The sequence below is a fragment of the Hemitrygon akajei genome, chromosome 16 (genome assembly GCF_048418815.1).
Source record: "Hemitrygon akajei chromosome 16, sHemAka1.3, whole genome shotgun sequence".
NCBI lineage: Eukaryota > Metazoa > Chordata > Chondrichthyes > Myliobatiformes > Dasyatidae > Hemitrygon > Hemitrygon akajei.
In genome coordinates, this window is record NC_133139.1 from 89,033,742 (window position 1) to 89,057,839 (window position 24,098).

At 47.4% G+C, this 24,098-nt stretch overlaps 1 protein-coding gene across 1 annotated transcript in view; it reads right to left on the bottom strand.

Annotated features, from left to right (window-relative positions):
• The window catches only part of LOC140740276 (mitochondrial adenyl nucleotide antiporter SLC25A24-like), a 60,461-nt gene extending 47,162 nt beyond the window's left edge, over window positions 1-13,299 (bottom strand). The window contains exon 1 of the mRNA XM_073069406.1: window positions 12,729-13,299. Coding sequence (XP_072925507.1) covers window positions 12,729-12,926 — 198 coding nt within the window. The 5' untranslated portion in view covers window positions 12,927-13,299. The remainder of the gene's footprint in view (window positions 1-12,728) is intronic.
• Window positions 13,300-24,098: the final 10,799 nt, after the last annotated feature.

The window sequence follows — 24,098 nt, forward strand, 5'->3', positions numbered from 1 at the left end:
GGGCAGGTAAGAAGGTGTGAGAGGGAGACCAGAACGGTTAATGGTAAAGGAGAGGAGAGGGAGGGAATTACCAGAGGTTTGAGAAATCGATGTTCATGTCATCAGGTTGGAGGCTGCCCAGACGGAACACAAGCGAGGTGTTGCTTATGATATGAGGTGAAGCCACATCTGGAGCGTGGCCTCATCGCGGCAGCGGAGGAGGTCACGGACTGACATGGAGCAATGGGAATGGGGAGTAGAATTGAAATGGGTGGTCTGCTGTTTGGTGCAGATGACGCAAAGGTGCTCGGCAAAGTTGTCCCCCAATCGACGCCGGGTCTCACCGATTCACAGGAGCCCACACCGGGAGCACCCCTATACAGTGATCCCATTTTATCCTTCCCACACCTTCAACAGCTCATCCTGGATCCGCCCACTCACCTCCACACGACGGACGATTTACTGTGGTTAATTGACCTACCAACCTGTACGGTTTCGGGGAATTGGAGGAAACCCAGAGAAACCAGGCCAAATCCACATGATCAAAATTAGAAAGTGCAAACTCTGTAACGACGGCACTGGAGGTCAAGGTTGGACCTCAGTCACTGGAACCATGAGGTAGTGGCCCTACTATCTGTGTCACCGTATGAAAACACGATTACTACATCCCACTCTGCTCCTGTGTGCAAAGACGTAGATCTGGGAAGTTCCAGGTTGAGAGAAAGAAATTTGTAAACCAAATTCACCACTTGAACACGACAACACAGTGGACGAGGCCTTGAAAAATCACCACGGCTACTGGTGTGACCAGAGTTAAACTGCAGGCACATTTGCTGGGTTAGCCCCTCTCATTCTGCCTGCATGACATTTTGAAACGTCAGTGCTGGGATTGTTTACATTCAGTCGAGCAGTGGTCACAGCTAAAAGTGGAAGTAAAGTGATTCTCCATCTGTGAACAGTCACTGGGATTACAACATGCAGAACAGACACTTTCACATACTCCCTTACCCTGCCCACAAATTCTCTGACATTTACACCAGGAGCTGGCAATGCAAGGAGCACTCCTTCACATCCGGGTGACAACTTCTCACTTTAGAGAACACTGCACAATCATCCAAAATAAATTATATTATTTATCAGATTTTTCAGAGAGAACTGCCACTCCGTCACCTCTGTACCTCCATCAGTCCGACACTCCCTCAGTACTGTCCCTCCGACAGTGAGACACTCCCTCAGTACTGTCCCTCCGACAGTGTGACACTCCCTCAGTACTGTCCCTCTCACAGTGAGACACTCCCTCAGTACCGTCCCTCCGACAGTGTGACCCTCCCTCAGTACCGTCTCTCTGACAGTGAGACACTCTCTCAGTACTCTCCCTCTGACAGTGTGACACTCCCTCAGTACCGTCCCTCTGACAGTGAGACACTCCCTCAGTACTGTCCCTCTGACAGTGAGACACTCCCTCAGTACTGTCCCTCCGACAGTGTGACCCTCCCTCAGTACTGTCCCTCTGACAGTGAGACACTCCCTCAGTACCGTCCCTCTGACAGTGACACTCCCTCAGTACCGTCCCTCTGACAGTGAGACACTCCCTCAGTACCGTCCCTCCGACACTGGGACACTCCCTCAGTACCGTCCCTCCGACAGTGAGACACTCCCTCAGTACCGTCCCTCTGACAGTGTGACACTCCCTCAGTACTGTCCCTCTGACAGTGAGACACTCCCTCAGTACTGTCCGACAGTGTGACACTCCCTCAGTACTGCCCCTCTGACAGTGCGACATTTTTTTAGTACCGTCCCTCTGACGGTGACACTCCCTCAGTACCGTCCCTCCGACGGTGTGACACTCCCTCAGTACCGTCCCTCTGACAGTGAGACACTCCCTCAGTGCTGTCCCTCTGACAGTGAGACACTCCCTCAGTACCGTCCCTCTGACAGTGCGGCACTCCCTCAGTACCGTCCCTCTGACAGTGAGACACTCCCTCAGTACCGTCCCTCCGACACTGGGACACTCCCTCAGTACCGTCCCTCCGACAGTGAGACACTCCCTCAGTACCGTCCCTCTGACAGTGTGACACTCCCTCAGTACTGTCCCTCTGACAGTGAGACACTCCCTCAGTACTGTCCCTCCGACAGTGAGACACTCCCTCAGTACTGTCCCTCCGACACTGGGACACTCCCTCAGTACCGTCCCTCCGACAGTGAGACACTCCCTCAGTACCGTCCCTCTGACAGTGTGACACTCCCTCAGTACTGTCCCTCTGACAGTGAGACACTCCCTCAGTACTGTCCGACAGTGTGACACTCCCTCAGTACTGTCCCTCCGACAGTGAGACATTCCCTCAGTACTGTCCCTCCGACAGTGAGACACTCCCTCAGTACCGTCCCTCTGACAGTGCGACATTTTTTTAGTACTGTCCCTCTGACAGTGAGACACTCCCTCAGTACTGTCCCTGTGACAGTGAGGCACTCCCTCAGTACTGTCCCTCTGACAGTGAGACACTCCCTCAGTACTGTCCCTCTGACAGTGAGACACTCCCTCAGTACTGTCCCTCTGACAGTGAGACACTCCCTCAATACCGTCCCTCCGACAGTGTGACACTCCCTCAGTACCGTCCCTCCGACAGTGAGACACTCCCTCAGTACTGTCCCTCCGACAGTGTGACACTCCCTCAGTACCGTCCCTCTGACAGTGAGACACTCCCTCAGTACCGTCCCTCCGACAGTGTGACACTCCCTCAGTACCGTCCCTCTGACAGTGACACTCCCTCAGTACCGTCCCTCTGACAGTGAGACACACCCTCAGTACTGTCCCTCCGGCAGTGTGACACTCCCTCAGTACCGTCCCTCTGACAGTGAGACACTCCCTCAGTACTGTCCCTCTGACAGTGAGACACTCCCTCAGTACTGTCCCTCCGCCAGCGAGACACTCCCTCAGTACTGTCCCTCTGACAGTGAGACACTCCCTCAGTACCGTCCCTCCGACACTGGGACACTCCCTCAGTACCGTCCCTCTGACAGTGTGACACTCCCTCAGTACTGTCCCTCTGTCAGTGAGACACTCCCTCAGTACTGTCCGACAGTGTGACACTCCCTCAGTACTGTCCCTCCGACAGTGAGACATTCCCTCAGTACTGTCCCTCCGACAGTGAGACACTCTCTCAGTACTGTTCCTCTGACAGTGTGACACTCCCTCAGTACTGTCCCTCCGACAGTGAGACATTCCCTCAGTACTGTCCCTCCGACAGTGAGACACTCCCTCAGTACCGTCCCTCTGACAGTGCGACATTTTTTTAGTACTGTCCCTCTGACAGTGAGACACTCCCTCAGTACTGTCCCTCTGACAGTGACACTCCCTCAGTACTGTCCCTCTGACAGTGACATTCCCTCAGTACTGTCCCTCTGACAGTGAGACACTCCCTCAATACCGTCCCTCCGACAGTGTGACACTCCCTCAGTACCGTCCCTCCGACAGTGAGACACTCCCTCAGTACTGTCCCTCCGACAGTGTGACACTCCCTCAGTACCGTCCCTCCGACAGTGAGACACTCCCTCAGTACCGTCCCTCCGACAGTGAGACACTCCCTCAGTACCGTCCCTTCGACAGTGTGACACTCCCTCAGTACCGTCCCTCTGACAGTGAGACACTCCCTCAGTACTGTCCCTCCGGCAGTGTGACACTCCCTCAGTACCGTCCCTCTGACAGTGTGACACTCCCTCAGTACTGTCCCTCTGACAGTGACACTCCCTCAGTACTGTCCCTCTGACAGTGTGACACTCCCTCAGTACTGTCCCTCTGACAGTGAGACAGTCCCTCAGTACCGTCCCTGTGACAGTGAGACACTCCCTCAGTACTGTCCCTCCGACAGTGTGACACTCCCTCAGTACCGTCCCTCCGACAGTGAGACACTCCCTCAGTACCGTCCCTCCGACAGTGAGACACTCCCTCAGTACCGTCCCTTCGACAGTGTGACACTCCCTCAGTACCGTCCCTCTGACAGTGAGACACTCCCTCAGTACTGTCCCTCCGGCAGTGTGACACTCCCTCAGTACCGTCCCTCCGACAGTGTGACACTCCCTCAGTACTGTCCCTCTGACAGTGACACTCCCTCAGTACTGTCCCTCTGACAGTGTGACACTCCCTCAGTACTGTCCCTCTGACAGTGAGACAGTCCCTCAGTACCGTCCCTGTGACAGTGAGACACTCCCTCAGTACTGTCCCTCTGACAGTGATACTCCCTCAGTACTGTCCCTCTGACAGTGTGACACTCCCTCAGTACTGTCCCTCTGACAGTGAGACAGTCCCTCAGTACCGTCCCTGTGACAGTGAGACACTCCCTCAGTACTGTCCCTCCAACAGTGTGACACTCCCTCAGTACTGTCCCTCTGACAGTGAGACAGTCCCTCAGTACCGTCCCTGTGACAGTGAGACACTCCCTCAGTACTGTCCCTCTGACATGTGACACTCCCTCAGTACCGTCCCTCCGACAGTGTGACACTCCCTCAGTACCGTCCCTCCGACAGTGTGACACTCCCTCAGTACTGTCCCTCCGACAGTGTGACACTCCCTCAGTACTGTCCCTCTGACAGTGAGACAGTCCCTCAGTACCGTCCCTGTGACAGTGAGACACTCCCTCAGTACTGTCCCTCTGACAGTGTGACACTCCCTCAGTACCGTCCCTCCGACAGTGTGACACTCCCTCAGTACCGTCCCTCCGACAGTGTGACACTCCCTCAGTACCGTCCCTCTGACAGTGTGACACTCCCTCAGTACTGTCTCTCTGCCTGAGCAGCACTGTCTTACGAACCTCCCTGACAACATCATCCCCATAATTTGTACCTGTGTCTCTGTAGTGGGATTTGAACTGGCAACTCTCTGACTTGGAGCTGAGGCACAGTGCATTGGGGAGTGCATTTCACTCAGCACGTCTTAGCACCTCTCCCAGACATTTTATATATATATATAATACTTCCTGTAATCACCTTTTTTCTCTAGTATTATGTACCATGTACTGTTGCCGCAAAGACAAATTCCACGACTCATGCCAGTGATATTAAACTCAATTCTGATTCTGCCTGCAGTCCCAACAAGCAGCAGCTCCTGAGGACTCAGCAGTGCCCTGGCACCTCAGCGAGGGGCAGACACCATTGCTTTTGGCAGCAGAGTGATTCAGTGTGTGGAACCACCGTCTCACGATACCAGAGTCCCTCGTTCAGTTCTGACCTCTGATGCTCTCCATGTGGAATTTGCGCCCTCTTCGGTTTCTCCTACATCCCAAAGATATTTGGCAATTAGTTAACCGATAGATTGCCCCTAATTTGCAGTTGAGTGCCTGAATTAATGAGAAAGTAGAGATTGTGGGTTACAGGCTGGGATAGGGTTGCATTGACAGTGAACATAGAACAGTACAGCACAGGAACAGGCCTGTTGGCCCACAATGTTGTGTTGAACTGGTTAACTTCGTAATATGTGCCAACTGAACTATTCCTTTCTGCCTGCAAGATTCCTCTGCTCAGGAACAGTGTTATGTTTTTGCCATTGACAGTGTATTGTCTCTTTACATTTGATCTCCCAGAGTACAGCACTTCACATTTGGCACAGTGAAGCTCCATCTGCCATTTCTCCGCCCATATCTGCAGCTGACCTAGATCCCACTGTACCGTTTGCCAGTCTTCTACGCTCTCCACTACACCACCAGTCTTGGTATCACCTGCAAACTGATTTACTAACTCAACCATCTACATCTGTCATCATCCAGTTTACTGTATATGTCACAAACAGTAGAGATCCCTGCAGAACAGCACTGATCACAGACTTCCAGCCAGAATAAATCCCATCGACCACTGCTGTGATGGATATTCACTTCCTGGGCCAGTGGGCCTCTTGGTTGTTTTATAAGCTTGGCTTTCTAAACTCAGCAGCTGCCACTTAAGAGTACAAACCCTGTATTTGTTTAGCTTCTGGTTGCAAGTAGGAGCCAGTCTTCAGTTCCTAAAATGTAAATAGCAAGCAGTAATCAGCTAGAAGTTTAAAAAAACACAACTTTGCAAACAAGCTCCTTATGGAACCACAGTTTTGCTGGTTCATAGCTCCCATCTTACTGCTGAAGAGGTGCAGTCTAAGACACTGGGCTATTTAATTTGGTTTAGTTCAAAACAGACAACACTAACTAAGTTGATTAGTCCAAAGAAGTGTTTAGACCAGATGGAAACAAACACAGTATATCAATAACTGATGTATTAATAAATTGTAAGTTTTATGTACTCAAGGAATTTAGCTTTACAGCATTTATGGTAGGCAGCTTGGGTTTGTGTCTCAAAAAAGCTTTTAAACTGTTTGTGTATAAACCGTATTTGAGGATATATCATACATATGTGAAGTTACCCAAGTAGCAAGAAGCTGGATAAATGCAGAAGGCAGTTCAGGCTTATTAGGAATGGGGTAGGACACATCAAGAACCATGTAAAAAACACAGGGTGAACTAGAAAACATTCTTCTGGATTTGATTTCTGCGATGGACAATTCGTTTATCTGCATTGTGGGCATGTCTTTTTAGTTTATAGAAATTGTGCTTGTGTTTTTGAAATTACTTGTGATCTCGAAACAGTTTGAATTCAAAAGTGTTTAAGATAGATATCTCTCTAAGTTTCAAACATGTTTTAAGAGTGTTGTCTGGATTTAATTGTGTGTCACGGAGAATAAATAAACTACTTTGTTAATTGGAAGTATCTTCTTGTGAGAGAGGGGTTCTCACCGCTTGGATAGTGGGTACTGGCAGCTGAACTCACAGTGGGAAGTGAAGATTGGTTAGTTGCACTATAATCTCCTTTTAGTGAGAGTGCTCATGAGTATTTATTTCCAATAGGGCTTAAGATCTTTGTGGTCAGCAAGCCTAATAATAATCACAGTTGGCACCCAACATGGTTACATTAGAACAAAAGTATTATTTTAGAAAGAATTATTATTTATCAGTAGTCCAACTCAGAGAGCTGTTGACAAGTGCTACAGCACCCAACCGAGCACTACAAAATGGTCAACCTCCTGGTTTCCGGTAAGGGCTCAGGCAAATGCCAGTCGGTATTATGAAGGTATTTATAATTTATCAGAAATACGGGCTAATACACTGAACATAATGAATATTTTATTGCTCAAGTCCTAGACTGGAATGATGAAGGGATCGAAGAGCGGATGTAGATTAGGCAGGCCAAACCCCGCTGTACGACCTGCTGGACTCAGACCACCACAATTTGTGCCAGATCCCAACAATGTGGCAATAACTTGTGCCCAGAGAAACCACATTGGCCCCTTTTTAGATAGAAACCACCAGATGCCCGTGTGCGGACCACATACTCAGGTAACAGAGCCTGGTGGCCCATATCTCAATCCTGATGGAAGGGGGGGGGGTACCATGTTTTCCTCCCAGGCTCACATGAGGTATCAGCCACACTAGCGAATCCTACAGTTGCTAACGGAGCCCGGAGAACAGGAACATGGACTAGAATTATTGAAAAGATTGACTATAACAAGTGAAAGAAGAGTACCCATACAGGGAGCTGCTGCAGCTCACCTAACACAAACTTCCCATCAAGATCTTGGACCTCTGACTATTCAGAATTTGCAGGCAGTATGCACCACGGTGATGCTGAAGCAATTCGTTAGCAGTCAATGCTGGGAATGCTAGGGAGGTACAGGTCTTCTGGGCCTGCCATACACACCAAGCATATTCAACAATTCCTGTTATTACTATTTCCCATAATCCTGGTACCATCTCCACACCAGAATGGAAATCCATATCAGTGGTTCAATTTAATACCAGAGAATGTATACAGTATACAAACTGAGAACCTTACACTTTGTAGACATCCACGAAACAGAGAGAAAAAACCCAAAGAATGAATGACAGAAAATGTTAAAACCCCGAAGTCCCCCTATGTCCCATGCACAAGCAACAAAAGCACCAAACCTTCCTCCTCTCCTCCCCACCTGCTCCAGCAAGAGCACCAACCACCCACTACAACCATGATCTAGAGTCTATCAAAAACTACTGCCTTTCCCAACACTTGGGCATCTTGATAGTCTCTCTCTCTCTTTCTCTCTGAAAGAGTGATCACTCAAGTGCAGAGGTTTCCGACAGCTGTGCCCCTGTCTTGATCCTTCGATCAGATATATGCAAGAATTTATAAACAAATAAATGGAGGGAATGTCCGTAGATGACTTTGAACTACATTGAGTAAAATAGTCAAAAGCTAGGGTGGCAGGGTAGAGATATGTCTCTACCAAAGGAAGTGTAAGGTGCTCCTTCCCTCTGCTAGCCTGCAGGTCACCCTTGTAGCATCTGCTGAGCCTCCTGTTCAGGGTCACATAAAGCCATGGGAGTGGCTGGTGCATATCACAAGTCCTGATTATGGGATCACTGACACCAGGCAGACAATCTCTAAAGGGGGCCAACAGAAAAAGACAGGGAACCTAACAATGAGGGGAAACCTGTTGCTACCACCCTATATTTCCATGGCTTCTGGAAGGATTGCCAGGATCCTGAAGAAATACTAGATTAATACCATCCACAAACCTGTAAGGACACTCAAATCACAGCTTATGTGGGTCAAAGGTGACGTGGGACCCAGGATGTCTGGCGTTTACAGGATTCCCTGTGAATGCGGAGCAGTATATATCAGTCAGACAGTGGAAACAGTCTCTAAAAGCATAGAAAATGTATCCGTTTGGGTTACCCAGAGAAACAGAACATTGCATTCACAGTGGCCATGGGACTGACTTTGACGGCGCAAAGCTGCTGTGCTGCACCAATGGCTTTTGAGACCACCTGGTAAAGGAAGCCGTTGATTTAAGACTAGAGAATAAGTATTTTAACAAAGATGAAGGGCTCGCTATACGAAAGAACTGGAATTTGATTGTAAACGAAGTGGGACAGCGGAAACCTGATTGTTTGAGTATTAACGAATCAGGAGGGACAGACAGCAGAGGTATAAATACCACTGTGTTAAAAATGCCTAGGCATCATCCCTGATGAAGATGGCTGAGTTTGTCATCAAAACGCCAGTTAAAATCAATACCTATACCCGGCTGAAAGCCCAAGAAGAGCTTATTCATAATCTCTGAAGAGTATTGACAATGGCTGGGATCACCCATCTTGTAAAGACACTTCCCAGAAGCAGGCAATGGCAAACCTCTTCTGGAGAAAAGAATTGCCAAGAAGAATGTCGCTCAATTGGAATAGGAGACTGTTGCAGAACATTTTCTAACTAGCATCAGTCATGTACATGTCATGTGGCCGTTAGACACTACACTGTGCTTAGAGCAAACAGTTTTTAAAAAAATCACGTCTGATTATGTTCAAAAACAGTGATTTCAGTCACTGATCGTTGGCGAGTAATAAACATTTCAGACTGTTTCGGCTGCGATTTCAAACGTGCAGGCTTGGAGATGCCAGGAACTGTCAGGAGTGAAAATGAAACAATTTCACCACTTCAACAAGTTAGGCACTACAAAAGAATTTGAAGGTATCGACAATCATTTTGAATGTTACAATGAAAATGAAGATTTGGAAAATGTTATCATTGAAAGCATTGTACGAAGGCGGTCCACTATCTGTAACAGGCGTCTGTGCTTATTTTGTTCACTCACAGTCAATCGAAAGAACACGTCAGCATGCACCAGATGAATTCCTCAGTTGATAACTATCAGGAACTAATACACAGTTTTACCATACTTTAGTAGTTTTGGTCATGTTCTAATTTATTCTGTATTTCATAATTCGTTACTCTGTTAAACTGTAGTTTGTCTTTCATATAAATTTTTCACTATTTCTATGAAACTTTGGCTAATTGGGGCAGCAACTTAATTGGGCCAATGTGCCCTGGTTGTGATATGTCTCAATTAACCAGAATGCTCTGTACTTTTACAAGACAATATGTGGGTATATGTTCCTGAGGCTATGACTTACTATCATTGCCCGTCGTGGAAGATGCAAAACCGTCTTCTCTACGACCTAAGATAGCACAGCTTCCTTTAGAGTACCCTTCTCACCTATAGTACTGTGATGGGTCAACAATGAAAATACACTCAATTATAATCTCTGCCCCGATTATAAATTGTTTATATCGGAAACTGAATTTGAACAACATGAGTTGCAAGCGCATCCTTTAGGGAATCATACAGCTCAATTTGCAGAGGCTGAAGCCCTAGAATTATCTCTAAAACATGTATATCCAACAGACCCAGACTTGAGATGTATTGACTCTAATTACTGAGGATGGTGATGAATATTAGTAATGAGTTGAGACGTTTGATGTTGCAGTGTTCGCCGATCTTGGCAATTACCTTGCAGACGTTTCATCAGCGGTCGAGTGCGGTGCTGTTGGTGTTTCTCCCTGGAGGTGCTTGCATTTATATTGGCCCCTGTTCGCTTGCCTTGGCCCTGATTGGTCCCCCTTCAGTGGACGTTTGAATTCTATTGGCTCCCGTTTCTTTGGCTCATCGGGGTTTTTAGATGGCGTCTATTTCTACACGTTTGCATACAGGGACACCAACTGGCGGTACGGAGACGTGATCTCCTTCGCTGGTCTTGGTTCATGAAGATCGAGAAGAACCACCACTTTAATTGGGACACCGCAGAGGTTCTGGCACAGGCAAACACGAAGCAGGCGTGAGAATTGTCAGAAGTGCAGCTCCCTTCTGATAACTTTGTAAACAAACACATTGAAATAAGTGTCATCTATGGGGGGAGAGTACATAAATGCGAGCACTCCCAGAGAGAAAACTAACAACTACGCACTCAGGATGTCACCTCTACTGGTGATGAAACATCTGCAAGCTAATTGCCAACCTCAGTGAGTACCGCAACATCAAATGACTCGAATTATGTCAGGAATGCGGTAGAAATAGACCTTCCCATCTGGTCATTTTCTGGATGAAGAACACTCGGAGGTAAGCTGCTTCCCCATTTGACGGATTATTATTGAGTCGACAATTAGTCCAGGTATGACGCATCCCAGGTCATGCTGCAGGGCTCTGACACAGCTACGGTAATGAACAATGTGAGGGAGGCGAGTTGGATATTGGGAGAGAGAGATCAAGGAGCCTCCTGGTCGAGGGCACGAGAACAAGGGAGGCGGGCCAGAGATGCAGCAGAGATGGGACGATGCCACTTTAGCAATAGCACAGATAACTAACCCGAAACTCAAGGCCAAACTCAGGAGCAGGGTGTGAGTCATGCACCTGGCAGGGATAGGAGCGCAGACAGTGTTTGTACACAGAATCTGGGGCAGGTACGGGAGGTGACGAGTTCACAGCGAGCTGGAGGAGAGCTCGGTCCAGCAAGCACAGGATGTCAAATACTTCCAAAGGGTGTGGATCAGAGGCCATTAATAAGAGTTGGTTGTTCAATCCTCAGTTAGCTGAACAATGACTTCAACGCCTTGGCCAAATCTGCCTATCTATCCCATTGGCAGCTCAGTGTGCAAAAGGGACTGCAAGTCCAAGCACTGACTGTGTGTAACAGAAAGGTACAACACTGACTGTATGTAATAGGACAGGGTGTTCCCGCACTAATGATGTGTGTATCAGACGGTCCCACGCCGACCGCGTGTAACAGACGATCCCACATCCACCGTGTGTACAGAACTGTCCCACACCGACCGCGTGTAACAGTCCCACACCGACCGCGTGTAACAGTCCCACACCGACCGCGTGTAACAGACGATCCCACATCCACCGCGTGTAACAGTCCCACACCGACCGCGTGTAACAGTCCCACACCGACCGCATGTAACAGAACTGGCCCAACACTGACGTATGTAATAGATCTGTCCCCACACCAACAGTGCATAACAGACAGTCCCACACTATGTGTGTGTAACAGAACTGTCCCACACCGACTGCGTGTAACAGACAGTCCCACACCGATTGTGTGTAACAGAACCATCCCACACTGACAGTGCGTAACACAGTCCCACACTTATTGTGTGTAACAGACAGTCCCACACTACGAGTAACAGAACCGTCCCACACTGACAGTGTGTAACAGACAGTCTCACACTGACTGTGTGTAACAGACAGTCCCACACTACGAGTAACACAACCGTCCCACACTACGAGTAACAGAACCGTCCCACACCGACTGTGTGTAACAGAACTGGCCCAACACTAACCGTGTGTAACACAATCCCAACTGACTAATATCTCAGCCCTGAGCGTGTGTGAACACAACTGAACCAACATTGGCGGTTTGTGTGACAGGATTGTCCCCATACTGACCGTGTACGCAACACAACTCTATCACCCTGACTGTGTGTGTGTAAAGAACTGTCGCAGCTCTGACCGTGTGTGTAACTGTCCCGCACACACCACGTGTGCAAAGTACTGACGGGATGCCCAACACAACGTGTGTGTAATATGACTGTCCCAGCTCGCAGCATGTCTATGTAACATAAGTCGGCGTCCCAGTCATGTGATTCCTGCCCCAGTGAGGTCAGCTAATTCTGAGATGTTGCGTTCCGTATATGAAAGAGGAAGCGACAGTATCGGAGAGCATTGTACCAGTGCTGGCCCCATATCGCCTCTCGCCAGCTACTGTCGGACCTCCCATGCCGTGGGACCGGCTGATATCAACTACCCACAAGCCCGATGCAAAACCGCCGTCCCCGACAACGGGGAGCAATAAAATCGGTTGGATTCACCGAACAAGTCTAAATCCGAAACAAAGGCAATCATTACATGAAAAATACCGTGCCTGCTCAGTGTTGCCTTCCATCGATATGCCCATGGCTCTCAGGCCTTCTCCCAGTTCCTTTATATCCACCTGTCCATCCTTATTCGTGTCAAAACGCTGGAATATCTCAGCCCATTTCTTCTCCCTCTCGCTCTCTCCCTCGTCCGCTCCCACACCTCGTATCGGCGTTGCCGACCAGCTCCACCACGGCTTCCCCATTTCAGACGGCTTGCAGCCGGCTACACTCACACGCCGCTGGCGCCACCCGCAGCCCCGGTTTCCAAAGAAGTGTCGAGGTTTTGCTGGGAGGGCAGCGGAGAGGTGCCACAGGAGGAACAGGTCTCCTGAGTCCTGGAAGACATTATCGGTGACTGACGTTGCCGGCCGCCCTCCCTCTCTCTCTCTCTGGCCAGCAGACCCCGACTGGCTGCACACCAGCCTCCTCCAAACCCGGCTTGCAGCCTGCGCGCAGTTCCCACACCAAGGTCTGAAGCAGGAAGCTGCTGCTGTACAGCGAGCGAGGGAGAAACTAAATCTGTTGTTTTATATCGCCTCCGACTTCGATTACGAAAGACTGCTTACGCGGGTGGCGGGGTGACTGAAAATGCTGAGAGCTTTGCCCTCGCGAAACAGAGAGGGTCGTTGGGTAAACTGCGGGGTCAAAGTGAAGGGTCACTGAGCAGCGCCTTAATGAGTCGAAATAGTCCCTTCTCTGCTTCACTTCCACCTCAGAAAGGAAAGAAAGGGGTTCAGTGCAGGCGAGGCTGTGTGTTAAAAAGGAAGGAGAATCAGAATCGAGCTTATTGTCCCTGACGTTCGTCGTCAGTTTTGTTCTTTTGTGCGAGCAGTACAATGCAATACATCAAATAATAATCAATTAAAATAGGAAAATCGGTCAGCGAAGAATGGTCACATTGGTGCAAGCTGGCAAGGAAGTGACAGTAACTCGAATAACCAACCACATCATGTTACAACAGTGGTGTGCAGAAAAGCATCTCTAAAAATGAAACATGTTGAACCTTGAAGTGGTTGGGCAGAAGACCACACAGGGTTCCACTCCTGTACAGAACAGAGTGGTTGTCATTAGGGGGGCACTGGGGAGTGGACCCAAAAGCAAGACACAGACACTGAACCACCAGGAACAGGACTAGGCATGAGAAGGAAGCAAGGGAATGAGGAAGAAAGAACGCTGGACACGACACAGGCCCTGGATGAGACAAAGATTCTGGGCCTGGGCTAGGACTTGATGAGGATAGCAGAACCAGGATAAGGGAACTGGCAACTAGGAGCCTGGGCTTAGAATCCGAGCCAGAGACTGGACAAGGACCCAGAACCTAGGTCTTGACTCGGACTCGGACTCCAGAACCAGGCGAGGACAAGACATGTCTACAGGACGAGGAGAGGTACAGGACTGGACGTGAGACTCCTGGACAGGACAAGGGAATCCCAGCACCATGCTGGGTGAGGCACATCGACATGACAAGAGCACAGAGCCCTGGTCGAGGGAGAACAGGAACGCAGAACACAAAGACGGTCAAGGGAGAACAGGAATGCAGAACACAGAGTTGAGGGAGAGACAGGAACATGGAACACCGAGCAGGGACCCCTCCTTGGGTACAGGACGTAGGGCCGGAACTCATTACACAGAACATAGTGCCGGGACACCTCCTTGGGTACAGGACGTAGAGCTGGGACTCATTACACAGAACGCTAAACACAACGAGACAGTTCCCAACGCTAGGTAGCGGCAGAACGGCCGGACCTACCTAGCGAAGGCATGGACACAGACAGACAGTTCCAAACAGGGCGAGGCTCCAGGCAGAGGCGAGGCGAGGCAAGGCCCCAGGCATAGGCAAGGCGAGGCAAGGTTCCAGGCAGAGGCAAGGTGAGGCAAGGCTCCAGGCAAGGTGAGGCAGAGGCAAGGCGAGGCCCCAGACATAGGTTGCAGGCAAGGCTTCAGAGGAAAGGAAGGGAACCTCCTTTCAGCCTCCTTTTACCCTCCGTCCAGCCTCAGGGTAACAGCAAGGACGGCCTGACTTACCCCACGGAGGTGAGGACAGGATACTGATAGGACAAACCCACACAGAGGCAAGAACATGATACTAACAAGATGAACCAGCAACCAGCCTCGAACCCAGGGCCACTTATATTCTTGGCCCCAAGACGAGAATCAGGTGCCTACGATTTAGCCCAAATGAGACAAGGGAACGCCAGAAGACCCGGAGTCTGGAGTCCACAGACCAGACCGTGAGATGGAATGCGGACTTCACGGACCGGACTATGACAGTGGCCATTCTATGTGTACATATATGTAAAGTCAGTAGGACAAAAAGAGAGCAAGAACAGTGAGATAGTTTTCATGGGATGGTTCATCCCCCATTCAGAAATCTGGTGGCAGAGGGGAAGAAAGGGGAATTAAAAAGATCCTTTTCTGGTTGGCTGACAGTGACTAGGGTTCTGAAGGGGTTGGTGTTGGGACCACTTCTTTTTATGCTGTATATAAATGATTTAGATGATGGAATAGATGGCTTTGTTGCCAAGTTTGCAGATGATACGAAGATTGATGGAGGGACAGGTAGTATTGAGGAAACAAGTAGGGTGCAGAAGGATTTAGACAGATTAGCAGAGTGGGCAAGAAGACAGAAAATGAAATACAGTATTGGAAAATGCATGGTTGTGCATTTTGGTAGTAGAAATAAACATGCGGACTATTTTCTAAACAGGGAGAAAATCCAGGAATCTGAAATGCAGAGGGATTTCGGAGTCCTTGTGCAGAACAGCAGGTTGAGTCAGTGGTGAGGAAGGCAAATGCCATGTTAGCATTCATTTCAAGAGGTCTAGAATACAAGAGGAAGGATGTGATGCTAAGGCTTCATAAGGCACTGGTGAGACCTCACCTTGAGTATTGTGAACAGTTTTGGGACCCTCATCTTAGAAAAGATGTGCTGGCATTGGGAACGGTCCAGAGGAGGTTCACAAGGATGGTTCCAGGAATGAAAGGGCTATCATGCAAAGAATGTTTGATGGCTCTGGATCTGTACTTGCTGGAATTTAGAAGGATGAGGGGGGGATCTCATTGAAACCTTTCGAATGTTGAAAGGCCTAGACAGAGAAGATGTGAAAAGGATGTTTCCCATGGTGGGAGAGTCTAGGACAAAAGAGCACAGCCTCACGATAGAGGGGCGCCCTTTCAAAACAGAGATGCGGAGAAATTTCTTTAGCCAGAGGGTGGTGAATTTATGGAATTTGTTGCCATGTGCAGCTGTGGAGGCAAGGTCGTTGGGTATATTTAAGGCTGAGCTTGAGAGGTTCTTGATTGGACATGACATCAAAGGTTACGGGAAGAAGGCCGGGAACTGGGGTTGAGGAGGTGATAGAAAAAAGGATCAGCCATGATTGAATGGAGGAGAACACTCGATGGGCCAGATGGCCTAATTTTGCTCCTGTGTCTTATGGTCTTAAGAAGCAGTCCCTAAAACTTTTGAGTGTGCGTCTTCAGACTCCTGTAGCTCCTCACTGATGACAGATGCTGCCTTTATGAGGCATCAGCTATTGAAGATGTCCGGGATGGTGGGAAGCCAGCGCCCACGATGGAGGTGGTTGAGTTTGCAACTTTCTGCAGCTTTTTCTGATCCTGTGCAGTGACCTCTCCAGACCAGACAATGATGCAACCAGTTAGAAAGCTCTTACAGTCCACCTGTAGTCAGATCAGGGCAAAGGAAAAGCGGGGAATGTGAAAGAGGCCGGAAGAGAAGTTGAGTACGTTTTCCCAGATATTGAAGGTGTCTATTTGGCCACTGAGTCTTTCTCATCAGTCCCATTCCTTCACTGATTTCCCTCTGACCTATTCTCCCTCACCTGCCCTCCTGTTGTTCACTAATTCTTCCACCAGCCACCGAGGATTAATCTACAATGATAACCCACCAATCTGGATGTCTTTGGGATGTGGGGGAAAACCTGAGAACCCAACCGAAACAGGTCATAGGGAGAATGTGCAAACTCCACATAGACAGCGCCTGAGGTCACAGGAGATGTTATGCAGCAGCACCACCCGCTGCTCGGGAAGGAAACAAGACAATCAGATTTCCAATATCTGCAAGTATTTTTGGTTCAGTTAAACATCAGAAACGCCATCCAATCCATGTGTTATTGAACGACGATCAGAACAGCTGAAGAGAAGTTGTTAGAGGGATGGAACTCATTACTGGATCCATCCGGTTTCAAGGGCACACTCAACACTGCCAGCTAGCCATGGGTAAATGGCGTTATCCCAGGAGAGTGAGTGAGTGTGTGTGTGTGTGTGTGTGTGTGTGTGTGTGTGTGTGTGTGTGTGTGTGTGTGTGTGTGTGTGTGTGTGTGTGTGTGTGTGTGTGTGTGTGTGTGTGTGTGAGAGAGAGAGAGAGAGAGAGAGAGAAAGCATGTGTAAGAGAGTCAGTTCCCCACCATCGAGGACATCTACATGAGGCAATGACCCAGGAAGGTGATGAACGTGATCAGGGACCCCCCACCGTCTGGGCCATACCCTCTTCTCAATGCTGCCATTAGGTAGGAGGTACAGAAGCCTGAAGACCCACACCCTAGAGTTCAACGCAGCTTTTTTCTACTGGCAACAGGCTCATGAACCAACCCAGAAAAACTCTACCACCAGCTCTATATATATTTCTTTCCCACTCTCAACTTGCACTAGTGTTGTTACATTTATTTTGTGTAAATTAGATATAATTTATGTCAATTTAAGTTTCTGTTTGTGATGTTTGTAATGTAGTGTGCTGCCGCTGCTGCAAAAAAGCTCATTTTCATGGGATTTATATCATGGGCATAGGACAATAAACTTGGCTTGAGCTTGACTGAGAATGTTAAAGTAAATTTTATCAGAATACATATACGTCACCATAAACAATCAATTCATTTTCCTGTGATCATACTCAGTAGATCTATAGAATAGTAACTATAACAGGATCAATAAACATCAACCAGAGTGCAGAAGACAACAAACTGTGCAAATACAAATATAAATAAATAGCAATAAATAACGAGAACATGAGATAATGAGATAAAGAGTCCCTCAAGAGAGACCATCAGTTGTGGGAACACCAGAAATAGTGTTATGAGTGATGAACAGACCTGATGGACAATGGGGTGAAGGGTTAACCATCCCCACCCCGAGAAAAACAAACTATTACTGTTGCTATGCTGACCATGAGAAATAGACAAAAAACAGGCGAGAATATCAGCGACAGATAAGAGAGAGGGGGAAATTGCTGATTAACCGTATTGTGACTCCTTTTTGAATAATTTACTGTTTTGCTGCAAGGACAATAGTTTGCTCATAAACATTCCTCAGTGGACTGAAGGAGTGGCCTTATTTGATGGACACAGTCATTCAGGAGTGATGGATAGCTGAGTCCCCGTGAGTAGGGATAAAAGACAGGTCTGGAGAGACACCCTCCAGACACGCCAGTGGACACTGATTGAGTGTTGGAACCCACAAGAAAGGTGGGGGCTTCGGAGACCGAACCAGGAGATCGGTTAGTAAAGCTCACAGTGTTAAAGCAGGGCTAGTGGGGACTTGTGTGTGTCCGTCCACTCATGCCAGAGTGACGAGTCCATCACAGAAGAACGGTCTAGCAGAAGGACGGAGAGGTCATAACTGAATGACCACACCGATATGACGGATTAAGAAAGCAAAGGAAGGTTTGCCTGACTGTAGCTGTTACATCTCGCTCGCTCGCTCTCTCTCTCTCTCCAACGATTACAAAACAACAACCATAACTACATCAGCACTCATGAACTGAACTGAACCGTATACTTTTCTATGACAATTTATTTACCCCTAGACATCGATAGTTTGTTTATTATTGATTATTATTATTCCTACACTTTTAGGTTTATTACTGCTAACTTGTTTTATATGTATATTTGCATTAGTTGAGGGTAGAAAATGTTCTTGAATCTGGTGGTGTGAGTCCTGAGGCTCTTGTACCTTCGACCTGATGGGAGCAGCGAGAAAAGAGCATGGCCTGGGTGGTGAGGATCTTTGATGACGGATGCTGCTCTTCCACAAGAGTATTTCATGTAGATATTCTCAGTGGCTTTACTGTGGTGTAACGGGCCGAATCCATTACCTTTGGCAGGATTTTCCATTCAAAGACTTTGGTGTTCCCATCCCAGGCTGTGATGCAGCTAGTCAATACACTCTCCACTACACATCTATAGAAGTTTGTCAAAGTTTTAGATGTCATGCCAAATTTCTACAGACTCCTAAGGAAGTAGAGGTACTGTTGTGCTTTCTTTGCAATTGCACTTATGTGCAATTGAGAAGAGGTTGTGTTTAAGAGAGATTGTAAAAGAGAGTCTGTGTAAATGTATCTGTGAGAGAGAAGGTAAGTGAACAAGGAAGGTGTGAAGAGTGTGACTGTGTCAGGGAGAGCGTGTGTATAAAGGGGTTGGTTGGTATGTGTTTTTATGTGTGTGTGAGGTGCATAAGCTATCTTTGTGTGAGTGTAGTAGAATCTATATACCTCTGAGAGATAAAGGATGTATGTAACTGCATGAGTAAGAGAAGACTTCAGTCTGAGAGACTGAGATGTGTGTGCATCAGCAAAGGTGTGTGAAAGGGAGGTGGTGACAGAGAGGGGATACTGCTTGCGTGTGTGTGTGTGTGTGTGTGTGTGTGTGTGTGTGTGTGTGTGTGTGTGTGTGTGTGTGTGTGTGTGTGTGTGTGTGTGTGTGTGTGTGTGTGTGTGTGTGTGTGTGTGTGTGTTTGTGCTAGCAAGCGCGTGGGACTGTCTATAATTCACTGATGACACCACTGTTGCTGGTAGAACCTCAGGTGGCGATGAGGTAGCGTACAGGAGTGAGAAGTATCGGCTGGTTGAGTGGTGTCACAACAATCGTGCACTCAAGGTCAGCAAGACCAAGCAATTGATTGCGGACTTCAGCAAGGGTGCATGTGTCAGAGAGTGCTTGTGCAAGGTTGTGTCTGTCTATGGGTGTGCAAGAGAGAAAATGGTGTGTGTGTGTTTTTGTGTGTGTGTGTGTGTGTGTGTGTGTGTGTGTGTGTGTGTGTGTGTGTGTGTGTGTGTGTGTATGAAGATGGCTGTGCGAGAATACAGTATATTAGTATTTGTATGAAGGGCATATGTAGGCATTTCTTTTTGAATATCAGAGAGAAAGAGGCCTGTTTATCTTCCTGCGTCTTTAACCTTTAAGGGCATTCCATCACCATGCACACTGTCTCTCAGTTCACCGTTTACCTGCTTCCACAGCTTGTTATGTAATTGCTCAGCAGTTAATGCCTTGACAAACTGAAGGCACTGAGCCTCTGGGATGAGCGAGGTTCAGACTTCCCAGAATGACTGTGTGGGTCCAGAAAAAAGACATGCATTTCTGTCAGTGCTTTCATGGCCTTGGGATCATGCAAAATGCTTTACAGTGAACAAAGTAAATATTTTGAAGTGCATCCAACTTGTGGGGAAGCATGTGCACTTAGCAAGCTCCAGTCATCAACAATCATTCCGATAAGCTCTTTCAGTAATGTTAGCTGAGGAATAGATATGGTTTCACTGGAGATAACCCCACTGCCCTGCTTCAAAACGAAACCTCCTCAGCAGGTAGAAAGAGACTTGGATTGTCAGGCAGTATGTCTGACAATGTGGGTCCCCTCCAGTCATGCACTGGCAAGATGTTTGCTGCAGCAGAACACCACAAACATGCACCTTGCACAGCCTCTATTTTCTGAGGAGGCTGAAGAGAGCTGGTCTACGCACAGCAAAACTCATCATCTTCTACAGATGTGCAGTGCAGAGCACCCTAACATGTTCTGTATGGCTGGGAAACTACTCTGCAGTGGACAAGAGGGCTCTACGACGGGTAGTTAAAGCTGTCCAACGCATCACCGGCACCAGCCTACCCACCATTAAGGATATATCTACACACACTTTATTAGGTACCCATGTGCACCTGCTCATTAATGCAAATATCTAATCAGCCAATCACGTGGCAGCAACTCAATGCATTGAAGCATGCAGACATGGTCAAGAGGTTCATTTATTCAGACTAAATATAAGAAAGGGGAAGAGAAGTGTTCTCAGTGACTTTGACGTGGAATGGTTGTTAGTGACAGACAGGGTGGTTTGAGTATGTCAAAAACTGCTGATCTTCTGGGATTTTCATGCACAACAGTCTCTAGAGTTTACAGAGAATGATGTGAAACAACAGAAACAAAATCAGCGAGCGGCAGTTCTGAGGTCAAAAATGCTTTGTTAATGAGAGAGCTCAGAGGAGAATGACCCAGACTGGTTCAAGCAGGCAGGAAGGTGACGTGTATTATAAAGTTGTGTGCAGATAGCATCTCTGAACGCACAACACATTGAACCTTGAAGTGGATGGGCTGCAGCAGCAGAAAACCACAGACATACACTCAGTGGCCACTTTATTAGCCAATAATGTGGCCACTGAATGGATACAAAACGTTACCAGAAAAAGCCAGCGATATCACGAGAGACCCCAACCATCCTGTGAATGGACTGTTTGTCCCATTCTTCCTCCAAGGCGTGAGGCAGATTAACCCTTTAATCCACCCGCCACAACTACGTTTCTACACCTAGCGTCACTTTATGTATATACAATCAGTCTGTGTACGTAACTTGTACATTGTGTTTTATAGGGTTGCTTTTATATTTATACTTACCGTGTTTTTTTGTTTCTTTTTATTGTGTTCTTCATGCTTTTTATTCAGTGCTGCTTCAGATCCAGGGTAACAACCATTTTGTTTTCCTTTATACTCCTGCACTGAAGAGCAACAATAAGCCTCCTTAATTCACAAGCTGAGTCCAGAGTATGACTTGAACCTGGAATCTGTTTGCTGAGGAGTGGGGGATCACACAGTGAGTCATCATACAATTATTACATTGTTTGCATAGTAATGTACTGGATGTGTGAATACTTTCTTCCTGACTGAATACGGAGATGATCAATGCCAGTCCCCGCCACAGACTCCAACTCCTTTCCTTCGCTGGAAACCGTGTGAGATTAAATCAGTTTGTTTGGAGTCCTGGAGTTAGGCGGCAGAGTGACACAGTAGTAGAGCTGCTGACTCGTAGCTCCAGCAAATTGGGTTTAGCCTTGATCTTGGGTGCTGTCTGCGCAGAGTCTGCACGTTTCCCTCCGTGCTCCAGTTTCAACCCGCATGTGAGTTATTAGGATAATTGCCCATTGAAAGTGCTTCCACTTCTGTGACTGATACAATCTGGAGCGGGATGCAATTCAAGCAGCCAGCAGCATACTGGCTAGCACATCATTTTTCAGTAGCAGTGACACAGGTTCAATCCCTGCTGCTGCCCTGCCTGTATGGAGTTTGTATATTCTTCCCTCTCCCCCGTGACCTCATGGGTTTCCTCCTACAGTCCAAAGAGTTGGTCAATGTAAATCGTGTCCTGATTAAATCGGGGTTGCTGGGCAGAGCGGCTCAAAGAGCCAGAAGGGTCTAGTCCTCACTGTATCTCAATAAAATCAAAAAATTAAATTCAACTTTAAAAGTCAATTGGGATGTGAGGAAAATTGATCGGAACCAACTTTAGTGTGAGCTTTGATGAACAGGTCAGCTCCAGCACACGGTCCACCAATATCCTCCTCCTGCCCCTGCCCCAGCTCATCAGTTGGTGGAAACCTCGACCCCTGCCTCCCCTCTCATTATCACCAACCTCCTTGCCCTGGACAACTCTTTGCTCCAAGGTAACCCAAAGTACCATGGCACTTAAATTGCTCTGTCTCACTGAGCTTGATGCTCCTAGTTTAAGTTAGGCCTTGATTTCAAAACCTTCATTCTTGTTTTCAAACAACTCCCTGTTGCCTCCTGTCCTGATCTATTGGACCTTTCCACGTTTAAATTCGTTTATTTTTGTTGAACTCTACATACATACAACCAAATGAAACACTTCCAGATCAGCCTTCCAGCTCCTCAGTCTCTCCACCAAATGCCTGCAATTCTGGCTTGTCTATCCCCAAACCACAGCCTTGCATTCAGCTGCAAAGCTTGAATTCCAGATTACTGAAGGATAGCGTTGGCCTTCAAGTTAACATCTTAAATGGGGAAAGACTGACCTCAATATTGTAAGAGAGGACCTGGTGAAAGTAGATACTTGTGAGTAAAGTATCAGCTGAGAAATGGGAGCTGTTTGAAAAGAGAATCAGTAAGAATTCACTACCAGCATTTTCCAGTATAGGTGAATGACAAAGATAGCAAGATTAGGGAACTTTTGAATGTTTGATCGGGGAAAAAGGAGGCCCATGGAAGAGGTAGGCGTCTCTTGAAAAATATAGAATGTATGACAGAGAATTTCAGGAAGAAAGGAATTATGGATTATCAGTGGTAAGTAAGATTAATGGGAATTCCAAGGCATTCTATAAGTATATCAGGACCAAGAGGATAATCAGGAGACTAAAGAGGTAATCTGTGTGTGGGACCAGGTGATGCAGGCAAGATCCTAAGTGGATACTTCTCATCTGTATTTGCCAGCAAGAAGGATGTGGAAGATAGTGAGTTCAAGGAGGGACACTTGGAGAATCTGGAGCAAGAACTAGCTGGGGCTCTGACAGAAATGTCTACATCTTCACCAGCAACAAGCAAGGGCCCGAAGACTGAGAATAGCTATAGAATAGCTGAGAATAGTTGTTCCTTTATTTAAGAAGATCAGCAGGGTTAATCAGATAACTACAGGCCTCAGTAGTGGGAAAATTAATGGGAAAAAACCTAAAGGGATTAGCCTAACCTAATGGATGGCCATTTGGAAAAGCAGGGATAGACAGTATGGCTTTGTGTAGGGGAAATCTCACAAATTTGAGTTGTTAAGTAGGTAAATAAGAAGATTAATGAAGGCATGATGTAGACATTGTCTAAATGGACTTTAATCAGGCATTTGACAAGGTCCCATGTGATAGACCAGTCCTGAAACTTAAGGCACATGGGGCCTAAGGCATATAGGCCTACTGCATCCAAAAATTGTGTTGGTGATAGGAGGCAGAGGGTGATGGGAGAAGGCTGATTGAAATCTATAACCAGTGGTGTACTGCAGGGATTGGTTCTGGGTTACTTGTTTATGATATAAAGATGATCCCGCCCTCCCAACATTAGGCATTTTGGATAACAAAATTTCACTATAACAGAATTCACAAATCACTACCAGTAAGTGTGGTACTCAGAATAAGAATTCACTTTTATGAAACTTGTGTGAAAATAAGTAACATAAAATACTTGTTCAGCTTCCATTTCTTGTCACATGTGCAGATAACATGGATCTGTATTATGGCAAATCACAATATAGACCATTATTTAAGAATTCAACCCCCACCCCCTCCTGTAATGCAGGGGTTGCCTTTACGGGATGTGTG